General features: G+C 41.0%; 2 protein-coding genes across 3 annotated transcripts in view; both read right to left on the bottom strand.

Moving 5' to 3' along the window:
• Positions 1-708, bottom strand: part of LOC130545826 (membrane-associated phosphatidylinositol transfer protein 2) — a 51,094-nt gene extending 50,386 nt beyond the window's left edge. The window contains exon 1 of the mRNA XM_057320618.1: positions 166-708. The gene's annotated coding sequence lies outside the window, so the exon portion shown is untranslated. The remainder of the gene's footprint in view (positions 1-165) is intronic.
• Positions 709-1,304: 596 nt separating this feature from the next.
• LOC130546462 (M-phase phosphoprotein 9) lies at positions 1,305-14,304 on the bottom strand. Of its 2 annotated transcripts, XM_057321735.1 has the most exons (24): positions 14,186-14,304; positions 12,898-13,169; positions 12,660-12,807; positions 11,520-11,609; positions 10,940-11,397; positions 10,280-10,427; positions 10,021-10,093; positions 9,851-9,936; positions 9,599-9,718; positions 9,158-9,528; positions 8,617-8,766; positions 7,982-8,069; positions 7,502-7,717; positions 7,360-7,407; positions 7,204-7,268; positions 5,389-5,490; positions 5,113-5,229; positions 4,876-5,030; positions 4,635-4,796; positions 4,428-4,548; positions 4,269-4,354; positions 3,873-4,084; positions 2,800-2,868; positions 1,305-2,708 (listed from the first exon to the last, which is right to left on the bottom strand). In XM_057321735.1, exons 2-24 carry the CDS (start codon positions 13,131-13,133, stop codon positions 2,607-2,609), a joined length of 3,423 nt encoding a protein of 1,140 aa, XP_057177718.1. In that variant the 5' UTR covers positions 13,134-13,169; positions 14,186-14,304; the 3' UTR covers positions 1,305-2,606. The 2 variants fall into 2 exon arrangements, with proteins under 2 accessions (XP_057177718.1, XP_057177719.1); XM_057321736.1 differs by lacking the exon at positions 14,186-14,304 and having other exon boundaries at positions 12,945-13,166.
• Between the last annotated feature and the right edge of the window lie 206 nt (positions 14,305-14,510).

Here is a 14,510-nt window from a genome sequence, read left to right as displayed (position 1 = left end):
CTGTTTAAAATCTGACTTTATTTATAATACTCACGAATGACAGCTCAGCACAGGCCGTGACGCGCAAACACACCGGTGACGGTTGCAAACGATCGGTTAAAAGCACAACGAATCGCATTTAAATGTTTGAAATGGCAGACATTCCGCGTGCACTGACGTTCTTACCGTTGCCGCGGGAAATTCAGCTCGAGTCAGAGCGGGGCGGCCATCGGCTTTCCGCGGCTTTAGCTCACGCACATCCCGGTTGACGTCGACGTGGCTCCGGGTCCGTGCGACGCTATTTCCCCCCGCTGTGTACTGTGCGCGCGAGCAGTCGGCTAGCAGTTTAGCCGACTAAATAAGACAGGAAAGGGCAGGCCGACGCTTTGATCCGCGCATTCCATTCGAAGTCAAGTCCTCCGCTCGCTGACAGTCAAAAACACGCACACGTCAAAGAGGAAGTGACAGAACTGGTCTAACCGCACCGCCGCTCGGCTCGAACGGCTGTCATCCACACTGCATCGCTGGTATTGTTGATGCTTACAGCATGATAGCATGCAGGACAAAACTGCACAGGTATGCGGATCCGCGCTCCCGTGGGCTCTGTGCGCGTCTATTTAGAGCATCTGCTTTTTTGCAAAACCTTGACCTAGCTACGAGTCCTTTCCTCTTGTCTATCTTTACCGCAAGCGCGAGCAGCATCATTTCTGCTCTGATATTATTGGACGGTAAATTTGCCTCTCCCCTTCCTCTGGTGCTGGTTTTTCCATTGCATTAGCGCCATCTGCTGGAGTGCTGGTGTCACGATGTGCGCAGCGAGTCCCACTTGGGCTTCAATGCGAACTCTGCCGTTTGATATGCAATACAAGTGAGTGGTGACCGAGGTGGTCAAGCTCTAAAAAGCACTGTTAACGCCTTAAAAACACCCAGGAAGATTTCGATGTCCTTATGTTGATATGAAAAACGTGAATTTTACTGTGAATAAAAAGAATTAGCACAAATTCTAAAGCTGCTTTCCTAAAAACAAAAGTCCAGTCCTAATGTACTCGTCTTAATGTCAACAAATATTAGGATATTCATATGAAGATTAAAAGGATGTAATTTTTATGCGATTAAAAAAAGATGGCAGACATTCCAAAGCTGCATTTTTTCCATAAAGTGCATGGTGACTACAGCTGTCAATGCAAAGCAAGTAGTCAATGCAGTATACAATGCTCAAAGTCTAGATTTGAGGAAATAGTTTTGAATGAGTATTCACACAGCTAACAACACATCCAAACAATGACTTCACAGTGACAGTCACAGCCATTTCAAATAATAGAGTCCACACAATTTGTGTGCTATATTTTATTTGATGTAAAGCCATTTAACACCACAATGTTTTGTGATGAGCAACATTTGTCAATAGGAAAAACACTGCTAATGGTGAATAAACATTTATTTTGTGTGTGTGTGTGTGTGTTGTGAAAATAACCATGTATGGGTTTGAAATGGCAGCATCAGAATTAACTTTTCTTGGTTTAAAAAATCTTGCTATTGATTAAAAGCTAATCACGTTGTAAATGTATTAATCTGTCATGTTCACAACATCATTTTTTGGTCATTTTAACACTTCTACTTCACTGCTCAATGCATCCTCAAATAATGAATGAGGACACACGCAGGAGTCTGTTCTAAATCTGACTTCATAAAGTAAACCCATTAAAATGTCAAGCACACAATTCATTATGCAGTTTTACTTGTGAAACATTTGCGTGTAACAGTAAATCACTTCCATGAGCTACACAGAAACAATGAACTGCCAACAGCTAAAATTTCAGATTTCATGCATCAAATTAGCAGCACATCCTGTGTATGTTGCGTTTCAACATGTCTGAGGTCTTCCTTTGAAAACGTTTGTGTAAACAGTCTGCTGGTTTGAGTTTCTTTTCTGTGCAGAAGATGATTTTAAAAAGGCCATTTTGTCAATATATACAAACATGATCATTCTCTGCTGGAGTATGGCACAGGCGTTATAATGTTCGTAGGACACACACAGTGAAAGCAAAAGAAGAAAACCTGTTCCAAAAGCACAGTGTAAAAAGCTTTAAAATCAAGAATGTAAGAGTGTGGAATGAATTTATGCAACATGAATAAAACAGACTGCGAATGATCTGCCCTGCAGGAAAATAAAAATATATACACCATTCAAGCATACAACTTCCATATTACTGACACATTAAAAAAGTAAACGTTTTTACAAATCTGGACATTATTAAAATATACTTTATAGTACGTTCATCCTGTAATAAAACATATAAAATAGATCCTAAGGTAACAAAAGTAGAAATATTTACTGAACATATACATCAGAGTCTGTGAAACGTCTTTAATAATCGTAATATTAATTCATACGGTCCGGTATTGTACCGAAATTCGACTCCCCGTGAGATTACGACTCCCCTACTTCTGATTGGTTCATTCACTCAGGATGCTGCTTTGTGATTGGTCCCTGTCTCTAATTCCCGCCCACACCTAATCCTAACCCTAACATTCGTAGGGGAAAACAGGGGGAGTAGGATTTTGATACAACACCGGGATGAAGTGATCCACCATCACATATCGTGACGGTCCACGGTGGCTTTGAGCTAGATGTTGGCAGATGACCGCAGGATGTTAAATCGTTTCAAAGTCATGCGAATGAACCCGAGGTCGCGGTTCACTTTCTCTAAGCGGTTCTCCAATGACACCTGGACAAAAAACGAAGAACGAATATCAGGCTGAGGTACAGAAACTATTCGTGTTATATGCATTTAAAAATAAATGCGACCGTGTTCTCACCTCATCCAATCTGCTCTGCAACGTGACTCGAGCCCCGCCCCCTGGAATCCTGCTTAGTGCCGCTTCAATCTGAGAGAAATACATGAATAAATAATGCAGGAGAAAGGTACAGCACTGAAGGCACTGCTGATGGAAACAACTGAGTTTAAACAACATGGTTTTGAATGGTCACTTCTCAGCATGAATAGGAAAAGGGAAGCCTGTTCTTAAAATAGCGATGATTAACACGCAGCGGTTACGTAACGTGCAGCGCTGAGGTCACAGCATTGATTCCACACTCGCAGCCGAAGAGCGAGTCACATGCTGGGTAAACGGTCACGCGCACCGCAACCTTTGACAAACCATTATTAATAAAGCACATAAATTAATGCTGAAGAAATAAAACAAAAAAAATGTACATTTAAAATAGTCTGTCATACATTTCTGTGCTTCAGATATGCAATAAAGATTACATATATTTCTGTATGGTGGTTCCTGCTAGGAGTCAAGTCAAATCTTTATAATCTCTTGCTTTCTACGTTTTTATTGTACAACAGGTGAAGAATATTCTATTCAACATTTTATGCACATTCTTTTTTATGCTATTAAATTAAAAGAAGCCATCTTCATCGGTGTTTTGATGTGTTGAAATGTTAGTGGGTTTAACAATATATCGTGACAATACATCACAGTACAAAACAAATATATTTTCATATAACAATTATTGTGTTGGTCGAGTTGCTAACACATGACCTGTGTCATCAATTATCATGTTTTAATGAAGCTTTCTTAAATCCTTTCTTAATTTTAATTTGATGTTAAAACTCTGTTGTATTTTCCTGTGAAAGATCTATACAATTGTTTATTAAATTGTACAAGTTGCATCATACAGCAAAAAATATCATTGCAACTGGAATGTTTTCTAAACCGTTAAATTTCATTTTTTATTTTCTGTTCAAGATTGTGTGACACTGTCGTATTATGAACCCAGTATCGTGTATTGTATCGATACACCAAGAAAATGGCCATAATGTGCAACATTTATCATAGAAAGACAGATCTTTGTATAACAACAGGAAATATCCCACAATCACCTGCTGCTTTTCCTGTGTGAGCTCATCAAAGAGACGTTCCGCGTCAGCCAATGACTGAATGCGAGGCTGACAGGAGAGGAGCGGGTCATCGACTTGTGTCCGCAGTGAAGTGGCTCCAGCTTCCTGTTCCTGCCAGCTGTGTCTGTGTGTCCGATCATCAGACTCGCTGCTCTCCGCAGGCTCAGATGAGCACACACTCGACCGAGGCTTCACTGTGGAGGAAATTCACACTAGACTCACACTTCCTGCAGGAAATACCAACGCTTACAAGGACGTAAAACAAAGTTTGAGGTTAAAGAGAAAAGTTCATGCCAATGTTACAATGATTTATTTGGCAATTGATCAGAGAATGTCAAAAAGAGAAAAAAATAATTTGAATGAAAAAAGCTACGATACCTTCTGTAAACTGTAACCTCTTCCTTGGGCTCGGATAAGACGGTTGAGACGAACCGACGCCGTTAAGATCAGAAACTAAATCAAACCTTAAAAAAAACAAGGCGGTAAATATCTGAAAGACTATTGAGAACACATGATGTCGACGCACAGAAATATTACCTGCTCTGCAGATGCTCTTGGGAAGGAAGAGGGTGACCCAACACGGTGGAGAAGTTCTCTGTCGGGGAGCGTTTAGGACTGGATTTGGCTGACAGAGGTGTGAGTAACGTGTCTCTCTTTGCTAACATAAAAGAACAAAAATCAAATCAAGTTTGACTTCCAACACTGAAAGGTGCAAGGAGCCGGGGTCAGTCAGGGGTCACTCACTGGGTGTAGAGAGAGGAACCGCTCTCTGTGCTCTGGGGGGCAGTGAAGAAGACCTGTGACCCTCTGGAGATAAACTCCTCTGAGCTCTCAGCACAGCTCCAGTCCTGTCCTGTACCGCTTCCACGAAAGCCACTGTAGGTCTCCTTCTAGCCAACCCTGAAACTAACAAAACAAAAGAAAGGATGACTACTGTACACAAAACAACAGATCAGTCCAAAAACCAAAACGTCCTTGGACGTACTTGAAGATGAGCAGTTGGTCTTGGATAGAGCTCGACCCTCCGTGGTTTTGGTGTCCTCCATCTGAATGAGAGCTTTCATCATGGGCGTCAGAGGAGCGTCTCTCTTCCTCTGCTCGTCAGGATGAACCTGCTCACTCTCTGGAGGAGACGGACGTCTGGAGACAGAGGGACAGAATAAACATACAACAAATGATGTAGAATGGAAAAGATCGTGTGATGTTTAGTATCGTCTCATACCCTCTGGCTGTTTGGTCTGATGATGTTCCAGAGGTCTGAGCAGCACCGTTCCTCACGCTACATTCATCTCGCGGTCTTCTGCTCGGAGATAGCAGCAGATCGGGGTGATGGAACAATCTGACAACACAAAGACTATGTTTTAGATTAGAAGAGATCACAGCAATCTGTGTAACTCCTATTTCAACCAATGTGATGATCTCTTGAAAACAATGTAGTTTCTCAAACAGAATGTTGAATGTTCTCTCATTCATGTGTGTGTGCGGAGATGTTTGGTACCCTGCTCCAGATGGCTGAGAGTGTCCGTGGAGAGAATGACGGGTTTTCACCAGAGTCTCGTGTTGTAACTGACGCACTTGAGATTCCAGCTTCGAGATGGTCCTACAAAACAATACAGAGAAATGATCAAGATTTATTACAAGCCTTTAGGGGCAGATAACACTTTATATTAGCGCATCTACAGACAGAGCTGGGTAGATTACTTATGAATTGTTATCAATTACTGATTACAGATTACATGACAAAATTTGTAAAAAAAAAAAAAAGTAGAGAATCTCTTAGATTACACATTTTGTGTAATGTAATCTGACTACTTTTGGATTACATTTAGATTACTTTTTATTTAAATCTTATTTGATGTTACATATATTGAAGCAGGATCATTTTGTACTATTTTGACGGATACAACGAGGAAACATTTTCCATTCTTTATCACCAACAAGAGCCTCAAAATGCGCCTATTTAGCAATTTGTGATTTTCAGTTAAATAAAAGACCATTTTTTCATTTATTTCATCATTGAGGATTACTTAAAAATAGTGTAAAAATCTTTTCTTGTTCTTGTGAACCCAATCTTGTGTCTCGTCTCATCTCGTGGGATAAGTGTCTCGTCATACCCCCTAGTGTCTATACATCCAGCCATCAAATGCTGAGTACCGCTCCATTTCGCATCTCTGTGCGATTCCAAACCCCTCCCCTCTCTGCCGGAAAAAGCTCAAAGAATTACAAACATATATAAATGGTAGGTATGTTTATAAAAAAAGTTTAGAAAAAAATTAGAAATAAAAAAATTGTAGGGAAAATCACTCACTGCCATTCTGAGAATTTACTGCCATTCTGAGAATAATATTGTGATCAATATAACAATGTAATCATGTAATCCATAAAAAAGTTACTGTAGTCTGAGTACGAGTATTTTAAAATGTAGTTTACTCTAATTACAAGTACTTGATTTTTTGAATCTGATTACGTAATCCAGATTACATGTAATCCATTACTACACAGGTCTGTCTATAGAACATGTAAAAATGCCGTTTTTACATTAATTTATAAATCACAATTATAATAGCAGAATTTTTTCAGATGAAAAAATGTGAAAAGTACAGGAGCTTCACAGATAAAACATTGTGTAGATTAAATCCTCCTCCGTAGGTCGTGCAGATATTTATGCTAATTTAAATTTATATTTAAATTTGTTTTGAATAAATCCCAAAATGTGCGTCAAAAATTGCGTTTACACAAATTGGGCGTTGAAATGTACATACTGAATTCTCAATGCACATATCGAGGTTAATAAAAATAAACTTATCGTAAACATTCATATATCAGGCCCCAGAAGAGTAACCACAGTACTCCCCATGAATCAGAAGTTGCGATTGTTTTTACTCCCGTATTCTGATGCATTTCCGAGTGAAATAGAATTTCAAATGAGAAAAATACTGGCGGTGGCTTTAGTCTTTCTCTGCGATTTAATTGGATGTATAAAAAAGCTGTTTCATTTTGAAAAACTGGCAGCAGTATGGGAGGAGTTAAGGGATGCTCCGCCCAAGCCTTCTAACATAGGTTAAGATGGATAGTCATTATCACAGGAATGCATTTTAGTCAGATTTTAATTGAAGATTATGAGGCCACACAATTCTTTTTAAAGAGAATGACCCACATTGATAAACTATTTACAATAAATGCTGCAATATTTCATTACAAAATAGGCATTGTAATGTTTTATTTCACTGGGACTTTAACACCTCTAAATAATAAATGCATTATAAAATAAATATTACAACAATTTTTTTAAAACTATAGTTATATTATTTACCTTTTCAGGTCACATATTTGTTCATTAGCATCAATCAGTTTGTTTTCAGTTGAAGTCAACTTGTCCTGTTAAAAAAACAAAAACAATGACATCATCTGTTCTTCTATATGTATTTGGAAAGAACCACAGATTCATAGATTTGTGTTATGATGTCACCTTCGTTCCCTCGTGATCTCTTCTCAAGGCATCGTACTCGTGTAGTAGCTAAACAAACAGAAACACACACGTCATCATCACACTGACAGTTTAACAGAATAGCGTAACAGCAGATTCAGAGACGACGTAATGGGCGGCTCACATCCTGCAGCATCTTGTGTTCTTTCATCAGACGCGCCTCCGTCTCATCCACCTCTTTACAGGCGTTCTGGACGGCATCTTCCAGCTGTCGCAGGCGGTTCTTCAGTTTGGTCACCATGCCGTCCTTCTCACGGCTGCTGTGTTTGCTTTCCTCTAACCTCTGCTGCAGGGCCCGGACCGCAGCACCGGCCGCATCGTACCGCTCCGGCCACTCCGCCTGCAATACAAATACAAACTTTATCATCCAAAACCATTCTATTATTGCTGATAAAGAGCATTTTATTTTCTCCCTGTGAAACAAAAGATCTTTTGAGAAATGTCTCAGTGGTTTCATACCATGGAAGTCAATGGGGTTCTACATATTCTTATATCGGTCTTAAATGAAATATAATAGTTGTGATTTCCACGGCACAATTTCCACGTCCACACAAGCGCCTCTCTTCAACATCAGTCATTTATATTTCCTGGTGGTGAGACATACCAGCTGTCTTTCCAGGAGCTGGTTTTTGATCTCCAGTTCTCGAATGCGTGTGCTGGCTTCTGTTAGCGCTCTTTCCAGGTGCTGACATCTGACAAACCATGATGAAAGACACAATCAGTAAGAGATCAGCCGACTCTCTTTAGTCTTTATCGTCTCATACAGCAGATGTACGGCAAACAGCAGCACTGCATCTCACTTGTAATTAACACATACAAATGCATTAGATTAACTGGGTATTAGATATCGGAATTGAGAGTGAGGCCTGAAATAAGAGCAGTGACATTACAGATGCACTGATGAATACAAATATTGGGCAAACATTAAAACAATTTAACCAGTTGGCCAGAAGAGATCATCTGAAAATCCAAAAGGAAAAAAATCCATATATACGTTCATATGTTTTCCTAATTTTTAGTATTCTCAATGGTGTTTGTCATTAAGTTCTCATGACTGTAAAGAAAAGCATCCTGTCTGTTTTTTGTCATATAAAAAGAATATGGTCACAAATCTTTCATGCGCTCCTGTGCTCTGATCTGACACACAGTGGTTGTCGTTTTTTCCTAAAATGATGCTGTTGACACACACGTGCTGTTCTGTCTTTTGTGGCAGTTCATCAGTGCACCACGATCTCTTACCTCTTATGTAACATCTGGTTGCTTTTCTCCATGTCCAGAGGTAAATTCTCCAGGTCCAGTTTTTCTTTCAGGGCACTTATCTCTGCCTCGTAGTACGCTCTCAGATCGGCTATGTGCCGGGAGTGTTTCTCTCGAAGGTTTTGTCTCAACCTACCAAAAGAAGAACGAGAGGTTCTATCAGTTATTAAAGTAGAGATCAAACACATTTCACATCTTCATCTGCAGGTTTAAAAAGAGTAAAACTGTGAAACTGGATGTTCAATGAGCCCCAAGGGTTTTTAGGTTTATGAAGAAGCCGTTCCATAAGAATAAGATTAGTACATAGCTTTGATTTGAGGTTGACTGTAATAATATATCAGCGTGTGACACACCAGAGCATTTACATCAAGTATTCAATGTATAATATAATTTTCCTGCTTTTATGATTATGAACATTTCCCCCTTGTTTCAATCATAAATACTATATTTATATTTAAGGCTGTTTCACAATGTAAAATGGTGAAAGGTGCTCTAGAAATAAACTTGAATGCTCATTGTTTACAGCGAGAGGACCACAGGATCTTCCAGTGAGGTGGTTCTCTCCAACCTCCCGTCGGTTGATCCGGGGCTGCACGTCTCTCGAGCGGGCGGTCCTCTGTGCTGTACGGTGACGGTGTGACTGCCCTCATCCTCGCTGTAAGCCTGATTGGCTCTGGGGTCGGGCGACTGCTGCGTGGACAAGCTGCTGGCGTTGGAGATGCAGTCGGTGTCGCTGTGGCTGCGCAGGGCTGCGGAGTCCGGACTGACAGGAGCTCCCCTGCGGCCGGGACAGACTGCGATCCGCGCGGACGGACCGCTGAAGTGAGAGGGAGACGTGAAGCCTGACGTGCGATCTGAGTGTTTCACGCGCACCTTGGAGTCCAGAGTCAACACCTAGAGGAGAGATCCACAGGTGAGGACACACCTCACTCATTTATTCATTCTGCTTTTCATTGGCTCTGACCTGAGGGGAGGAGTTTGAGGAGTTGATTAAGGAGTCCCACTCGTGGCCTTTGGGATCTGCTCTGTGTTTGCTGTGATAGATCTCACGCAGAGATACAGAGAGTTGACTGTCATCTGGAGTCTGTGTGCAACAGAGAAACAAAAAGGCGAGGAAAATGACTCTTGCATCTTGACAAAGGTTTCTGAAAACAAGACCAGATGCATTTGTTAAGGAAGATTTGTTAAGGGACCCTTTTGCAGAGCTCATTTGTACCTGATGTAGAATAAAGGAACCACTTTCAAAGTTGTCAGGCAGGGGGCGATACAACTCGTTCTCATCTAGCTTCCAGTAGGAGAGGCCTACAAAATGACACCAGAAACAGTTATAAAATCCCTTCTTTAAAAACAACCTCACAACAAACAGAAACAAGTGAAATGTGTTACCTGACGCCTCAGACATCAGACTGTCACTTCTCTTCAGATGCAAAGAATTCAGGGAGGCTGAACTGCATCCACGCTGGAAAAACACAGAGGTCAGAGAATACCAACACACTGTATACAATGATTCTTCAACCAAGCTTTAAAGTTCATAAAGTTCATGTTCTCTGAATAGTTTTGAATCCATCTGATGTGAGGTTATATGTATCATGTGACTCATCCTATTTGATTTAAGATCCATAAAAAAAACTTTGTGTGTGTTTACATTATGTAAAGCATCAGCGTTCTCTTTAGGAGATCCGGCTCCCGGTGAGCTCCTGTCTCTCTCCTCCCCATGTGACGTCCTGCTCTGTGTCCTTCGGTTCTTTCTCTGTTTATGTTTTTGCCGTTGGGCCCACGAGGTCAGGGGTTGACTACAGAAAGACAGAAATGTCACAACCATCATGCAAAGGTCATAAACTAAAAGCACAAGCTCAATCTGTTATCATTCATGTTGATATGTGATCAATTTAAAGGTCCAGTGTGTCATTTTTTGGAGGATCCATTGACAGAAATGCAATATAATATACATAACTATGTGTTCAGAGGTGTATAAAGTCCTTTCATAATGAAGCGATATGTTGTTATTATTATGTTAGAACGAGTTATTTCTATCTACATACACCACGGGTCCCCTTACATGGAATTCGCCATGTTATCTCCTAGATAGACAAACTGCTCTACAGAGCGCATTTCGTACATACTTTATCTCCTTCGACAAAGAAGTGAAAACAAGACGACATCTTAGTTTTGTGTCAGCCACCGTAGTGCTTCGAAAGGGAGGGGTGGAGTGAGCCGTTGGTTGCAATTCGCAACCTAACCTCTAGATGCCGCTAAATTTCAAACACTGGAGCTGTAATGTTCAACGACTACACGTTAAAATTACCTTTTTACTGTCTGTTTATTCATCATTGGATTAGACGCACTAGCTGCGGTCGTCTGTAGCTTGTCATTGGCTGTGATGGTTCTGATCAGCGGGTTCGGGCTCAGCGGGCTTGTGTCAGGTATAGGAGACTGTGTAAAACTGCCATCCTGCGGATTAGGAGACCACAGCACGTCATCCCTCCCTTCTGCTGAACCTGCCCGGCCCGGGTCCAATCCGTGTTCCCAGGTAGATAAAGTCCCGTATCCGCTGCTCAGCACGGTGACCATCCCCTCCTCAGAGTTCTCATGAGCGTGGCCGGTGAGCTGCGGTGCCAGGGTCGAGGGTGGGAAAGCGCTTTCAGTCGCCGGGTGTTCTGGAAGCTTGGGGTTCTTTCCGGATTGCAGGTCCGGCGAGCGCATCTGTGAGCTGATTTGCCGGTTCTGTAACTGCACTAATGCCTTAATTTCATCCTGTATGAGCTGGACAACAAAACACGTGGCACTGATTTTAATGTTTCAATCTTTCGATTGGATGCAGAATAATATACTGATATTTCTCAAGCACAAAAGAGTGTGAAAGCACAAACACAATAATAACACACCTGTATTTGGCACTGGTACTGTTCCTGTTGAGCGAGAATCTGTCCTTGATATTGCTTTTCCACCAACTGAAAGAGATGCAGCCACCGGCCCTGTTTTAATAAAGAAACACAACAAACAAAATGTCAAGACCATCTCCGTTTGTAATTAGATTCAGGGGTCTGTTTGATGGTTTAGTAGAAGATTCAGTCTGGTTTGGAAGGGTGGGCTGGATCACAGTGAACTTTGGTACAGATCACACCCTTTGAATAATTCGATTGTGAATGAAGAGAAGAGACCCCTCCAAAATATTTTTTTTAGTTTTTCTGAATTAACTATTTCTAGGTACAGTATGTGTTTAGAATTCCAAATCAATTCCAAATATTTTTTTTATTTGCATTTATTTGAAGAAAATGAAAACTCGACAAACTGGTCAAAATAACAAATAAGATTGCAAAGAAACTGCAAAGAAAATAAATTAATAACAACACAATCCTGTTGTTTTACATGTATTTAAAGGGATAGTTCACCCAAAAATGAAAATTCTGTCATGAATTACTCACAAGTTTTTCCGAACCTGAATAAATGTCTTTGTTCGATTGAACACAAAAGATGCTTTGAAGAACGTTAGCAACTGAGAATTCTGGGGCACCTTTGACAACCATTTTAATGGTAGTCAATGGTGCCCCAGAAATGTCAGTTGCTAACATTCTTCCAAATATCTTTCTTTGTGTTCATCAGAACAAAGACATTTATTCAGATTTGGAACAACTTGATGTTCAGTAATTCATGAAAGAATGGTCATTTTTGGGTGAACTATCCCTTTGAAAAGAGTTGGGAAAATAAATATCACTGGAATGGAATGGACACCATACATGTAGGAGTGCTAATTAATCTCTTTATTTTTCCCAGAGTTTTTTTGCCCGCTTTAAAACAAACAAAAACCACTGCGACGTAGGCAATATCACCATCCTACATTTTTAAGCAACTGCATGATGACACTTTTCTAAAGTTGGTGGATTGTAGGGGATCAGCTGTGTTGTGGTTGTTCTCACAGCTCTGAACATCCGTGTGGCTGCTGGACTCCTACGGGAGACCCCAGACGATGACCCAAAAAAAACCTGGGCCATGACAGCTGTAAGAGAAGAACAGCATCTGCGTACCTCACAGTCCTTCCAGATCTCAGGGTCTGTCTCTCCACTGCTCTGGATCTCCTGCACCAGGGCTCTCAGGGTCTCTATAGAGCTGGGGTTGATGAAAGGCAAACTTCTCCCTGAGCCGAACTCCTCTTCGGTACGAAGACATAGATTCCTGAAGCATGCGACACCATGAAAAAGAGTCACGCTAAGTCAAACTGCCCCACCGAAAAATCATAAACACTACACAACAACAGTTACAGACCTTATTTTGTTCGAAATGTTGCATGCTGGTGTAGCCCCTTCTGTCACCTGTAGGAAGCCCTCCAGGGTCTGAACGGGGTGGGACGTGCACCGCTCCTCTTCGGGGAGTCCAGACACAGTGTCCTCAGAGGAGACGATGGACACCTCGCTCTCCTTCCCTCCATTGGCACTGATGTGATCGTGGCTCAGGGCCACAGAACTGGACACGTCCTCAGAGATGCTGTCATCTGTGGACATGCTTAAACAGCCGCGTACAGTGACCGTGTGTGAGCGCTGGGGAAAGACACACTTGGTTTAGTGTTATGCATTATAGGTGGCTGTTATTGTATTATCTTTTACAGCTTCTGTTGCTTATGGCTGGAAAACACTGCAAGACTTTTCAAATCTGAACAGAATTTTTTTAACTACACATCATACACTTGCAGACTTTGTGAAAGTTTCAGATAGAAACACACAAACTGATCAAATCTGCAGACTTGCACAGACTTTCTGCAACAAGTCCAAACTGAAAATCTGAGCAAAAATTTTGTAGTGTATTTTAGACTTTATATAAAATAAATCAAATCTGACACACATAAGAGCTATGAATATGAATGAAAATAAACATGAATATGAATACAAAATATTCATGAATGTGGATATGAATGTAATTGACCTTATCATCTGAATATGAATAACTTTTTGGATCTAATCTTAACTTAAATTAAGTCTCCACAGCATCAATTTCAAGGTCTTAAATATGATTAGAAACAGGATTAAATATTGAATAAACATCTATTCCTACAAATCTGATTTTATGAGATAAATATTTGTGCTGCATGAGCATTGTATGTGTCCTATCTGTGTATATTTGTTTTATTGTTTGTTCGAATGTCATTCATTCCTATGAGCTTGAATAAAGACTAACAGCCAGACATTAAGTTTTACCAACAATCATCCCGTCAGCATTCATTCAATTCATTTGATAAGGAGTAAAAATCTTGCGTTGGCAGCAGTGCTGTTTAAAGAGTATGACACAGAATTTAGCACAACATACACAATACAGAACGATATACAGAGAAATGACGTAATATACACTAAATGCTCACCTGGGGTTGTGTTAAACGGGATTGATAATACAAGATATATATAAACCTGCCATCAAAACACACGCGAGCGAACAGGAAGCGCCATTGCGCGCGCGACCACACCGAAAGCTCGCGCATCACCTCTGCAGCAGCAAACACGGTCCATTCAAAGTCCCGGGCGCTCGCGCGGCCATTATAACTTACAATTATCACGTCACTTACTTGTTACTTTGCATCGTCACTTCTTCTCCCATTTTGACATTTCCTCGTGTCCCGCGCACTCTCTCTCTCTCTCTCTCATCTGTCACTGTTTCTCGCTCATCCTTCCAACGTTTCAACCACCCAACGACGACACACTGCGCCGCGAGTCGGCATTGGCTGAAAGGCTTCCTCTGGCTTGACCTGATTGGCCAGAACAAGGATTCTATGTAACTGCGCGCTCTGCGATTGGCTTCGCGGACTCGATTCTGCGCATTTCAAGAACACAACAGTAGTTCTGATTGGCTGTCGTTTGAATAACCTCACCACAGTAGGCTGTTTTGCGTTT

This window comes from Triplophysa rosa, linkage group LG22 (assembly GCF_024868665.1).
Source record: "Triplophysa rosa linkage group LG22, Trosa_1v2, whole genome shotgun sequence".
Lineage (NCBI taxonomy): Eukaryota > Metazoa > Chordata > Actinopteri > Cypriniformes > Nemacheilidae > Triplophysa > Triplophysa rosa.
The sequence above is the reverse complement of the archived record's forward strand: the minus strand, read 5'-3'. Positions and strand labels throughout refer to the sequence as shown.

Bases quoted from the DNA above. Each gene is read 5' to 3' on its own strand.
- LOC130546462 (XM_057321735.1), bottom strand. From the start codon at position 13,133: ATGTCCACAGATGACAGCATCTCTGAGGACGTGTCCAGTTCTGTGGCC. The intron at 10,428-10,939 runs GTAATTTTAACG...GTCTTTCTGTAG, and splicing joins AATAAACAGACAGTAAAAAG to TCAACCCCTGACCTCGTGGG. The intron at 9,937-10,020 runs GTAACACATTTC...GTCATTTTGTAG, and splicing joins TCTGATGTCTGAGGCGTCAG to GCCTCTCCTACTGGAAGCTA.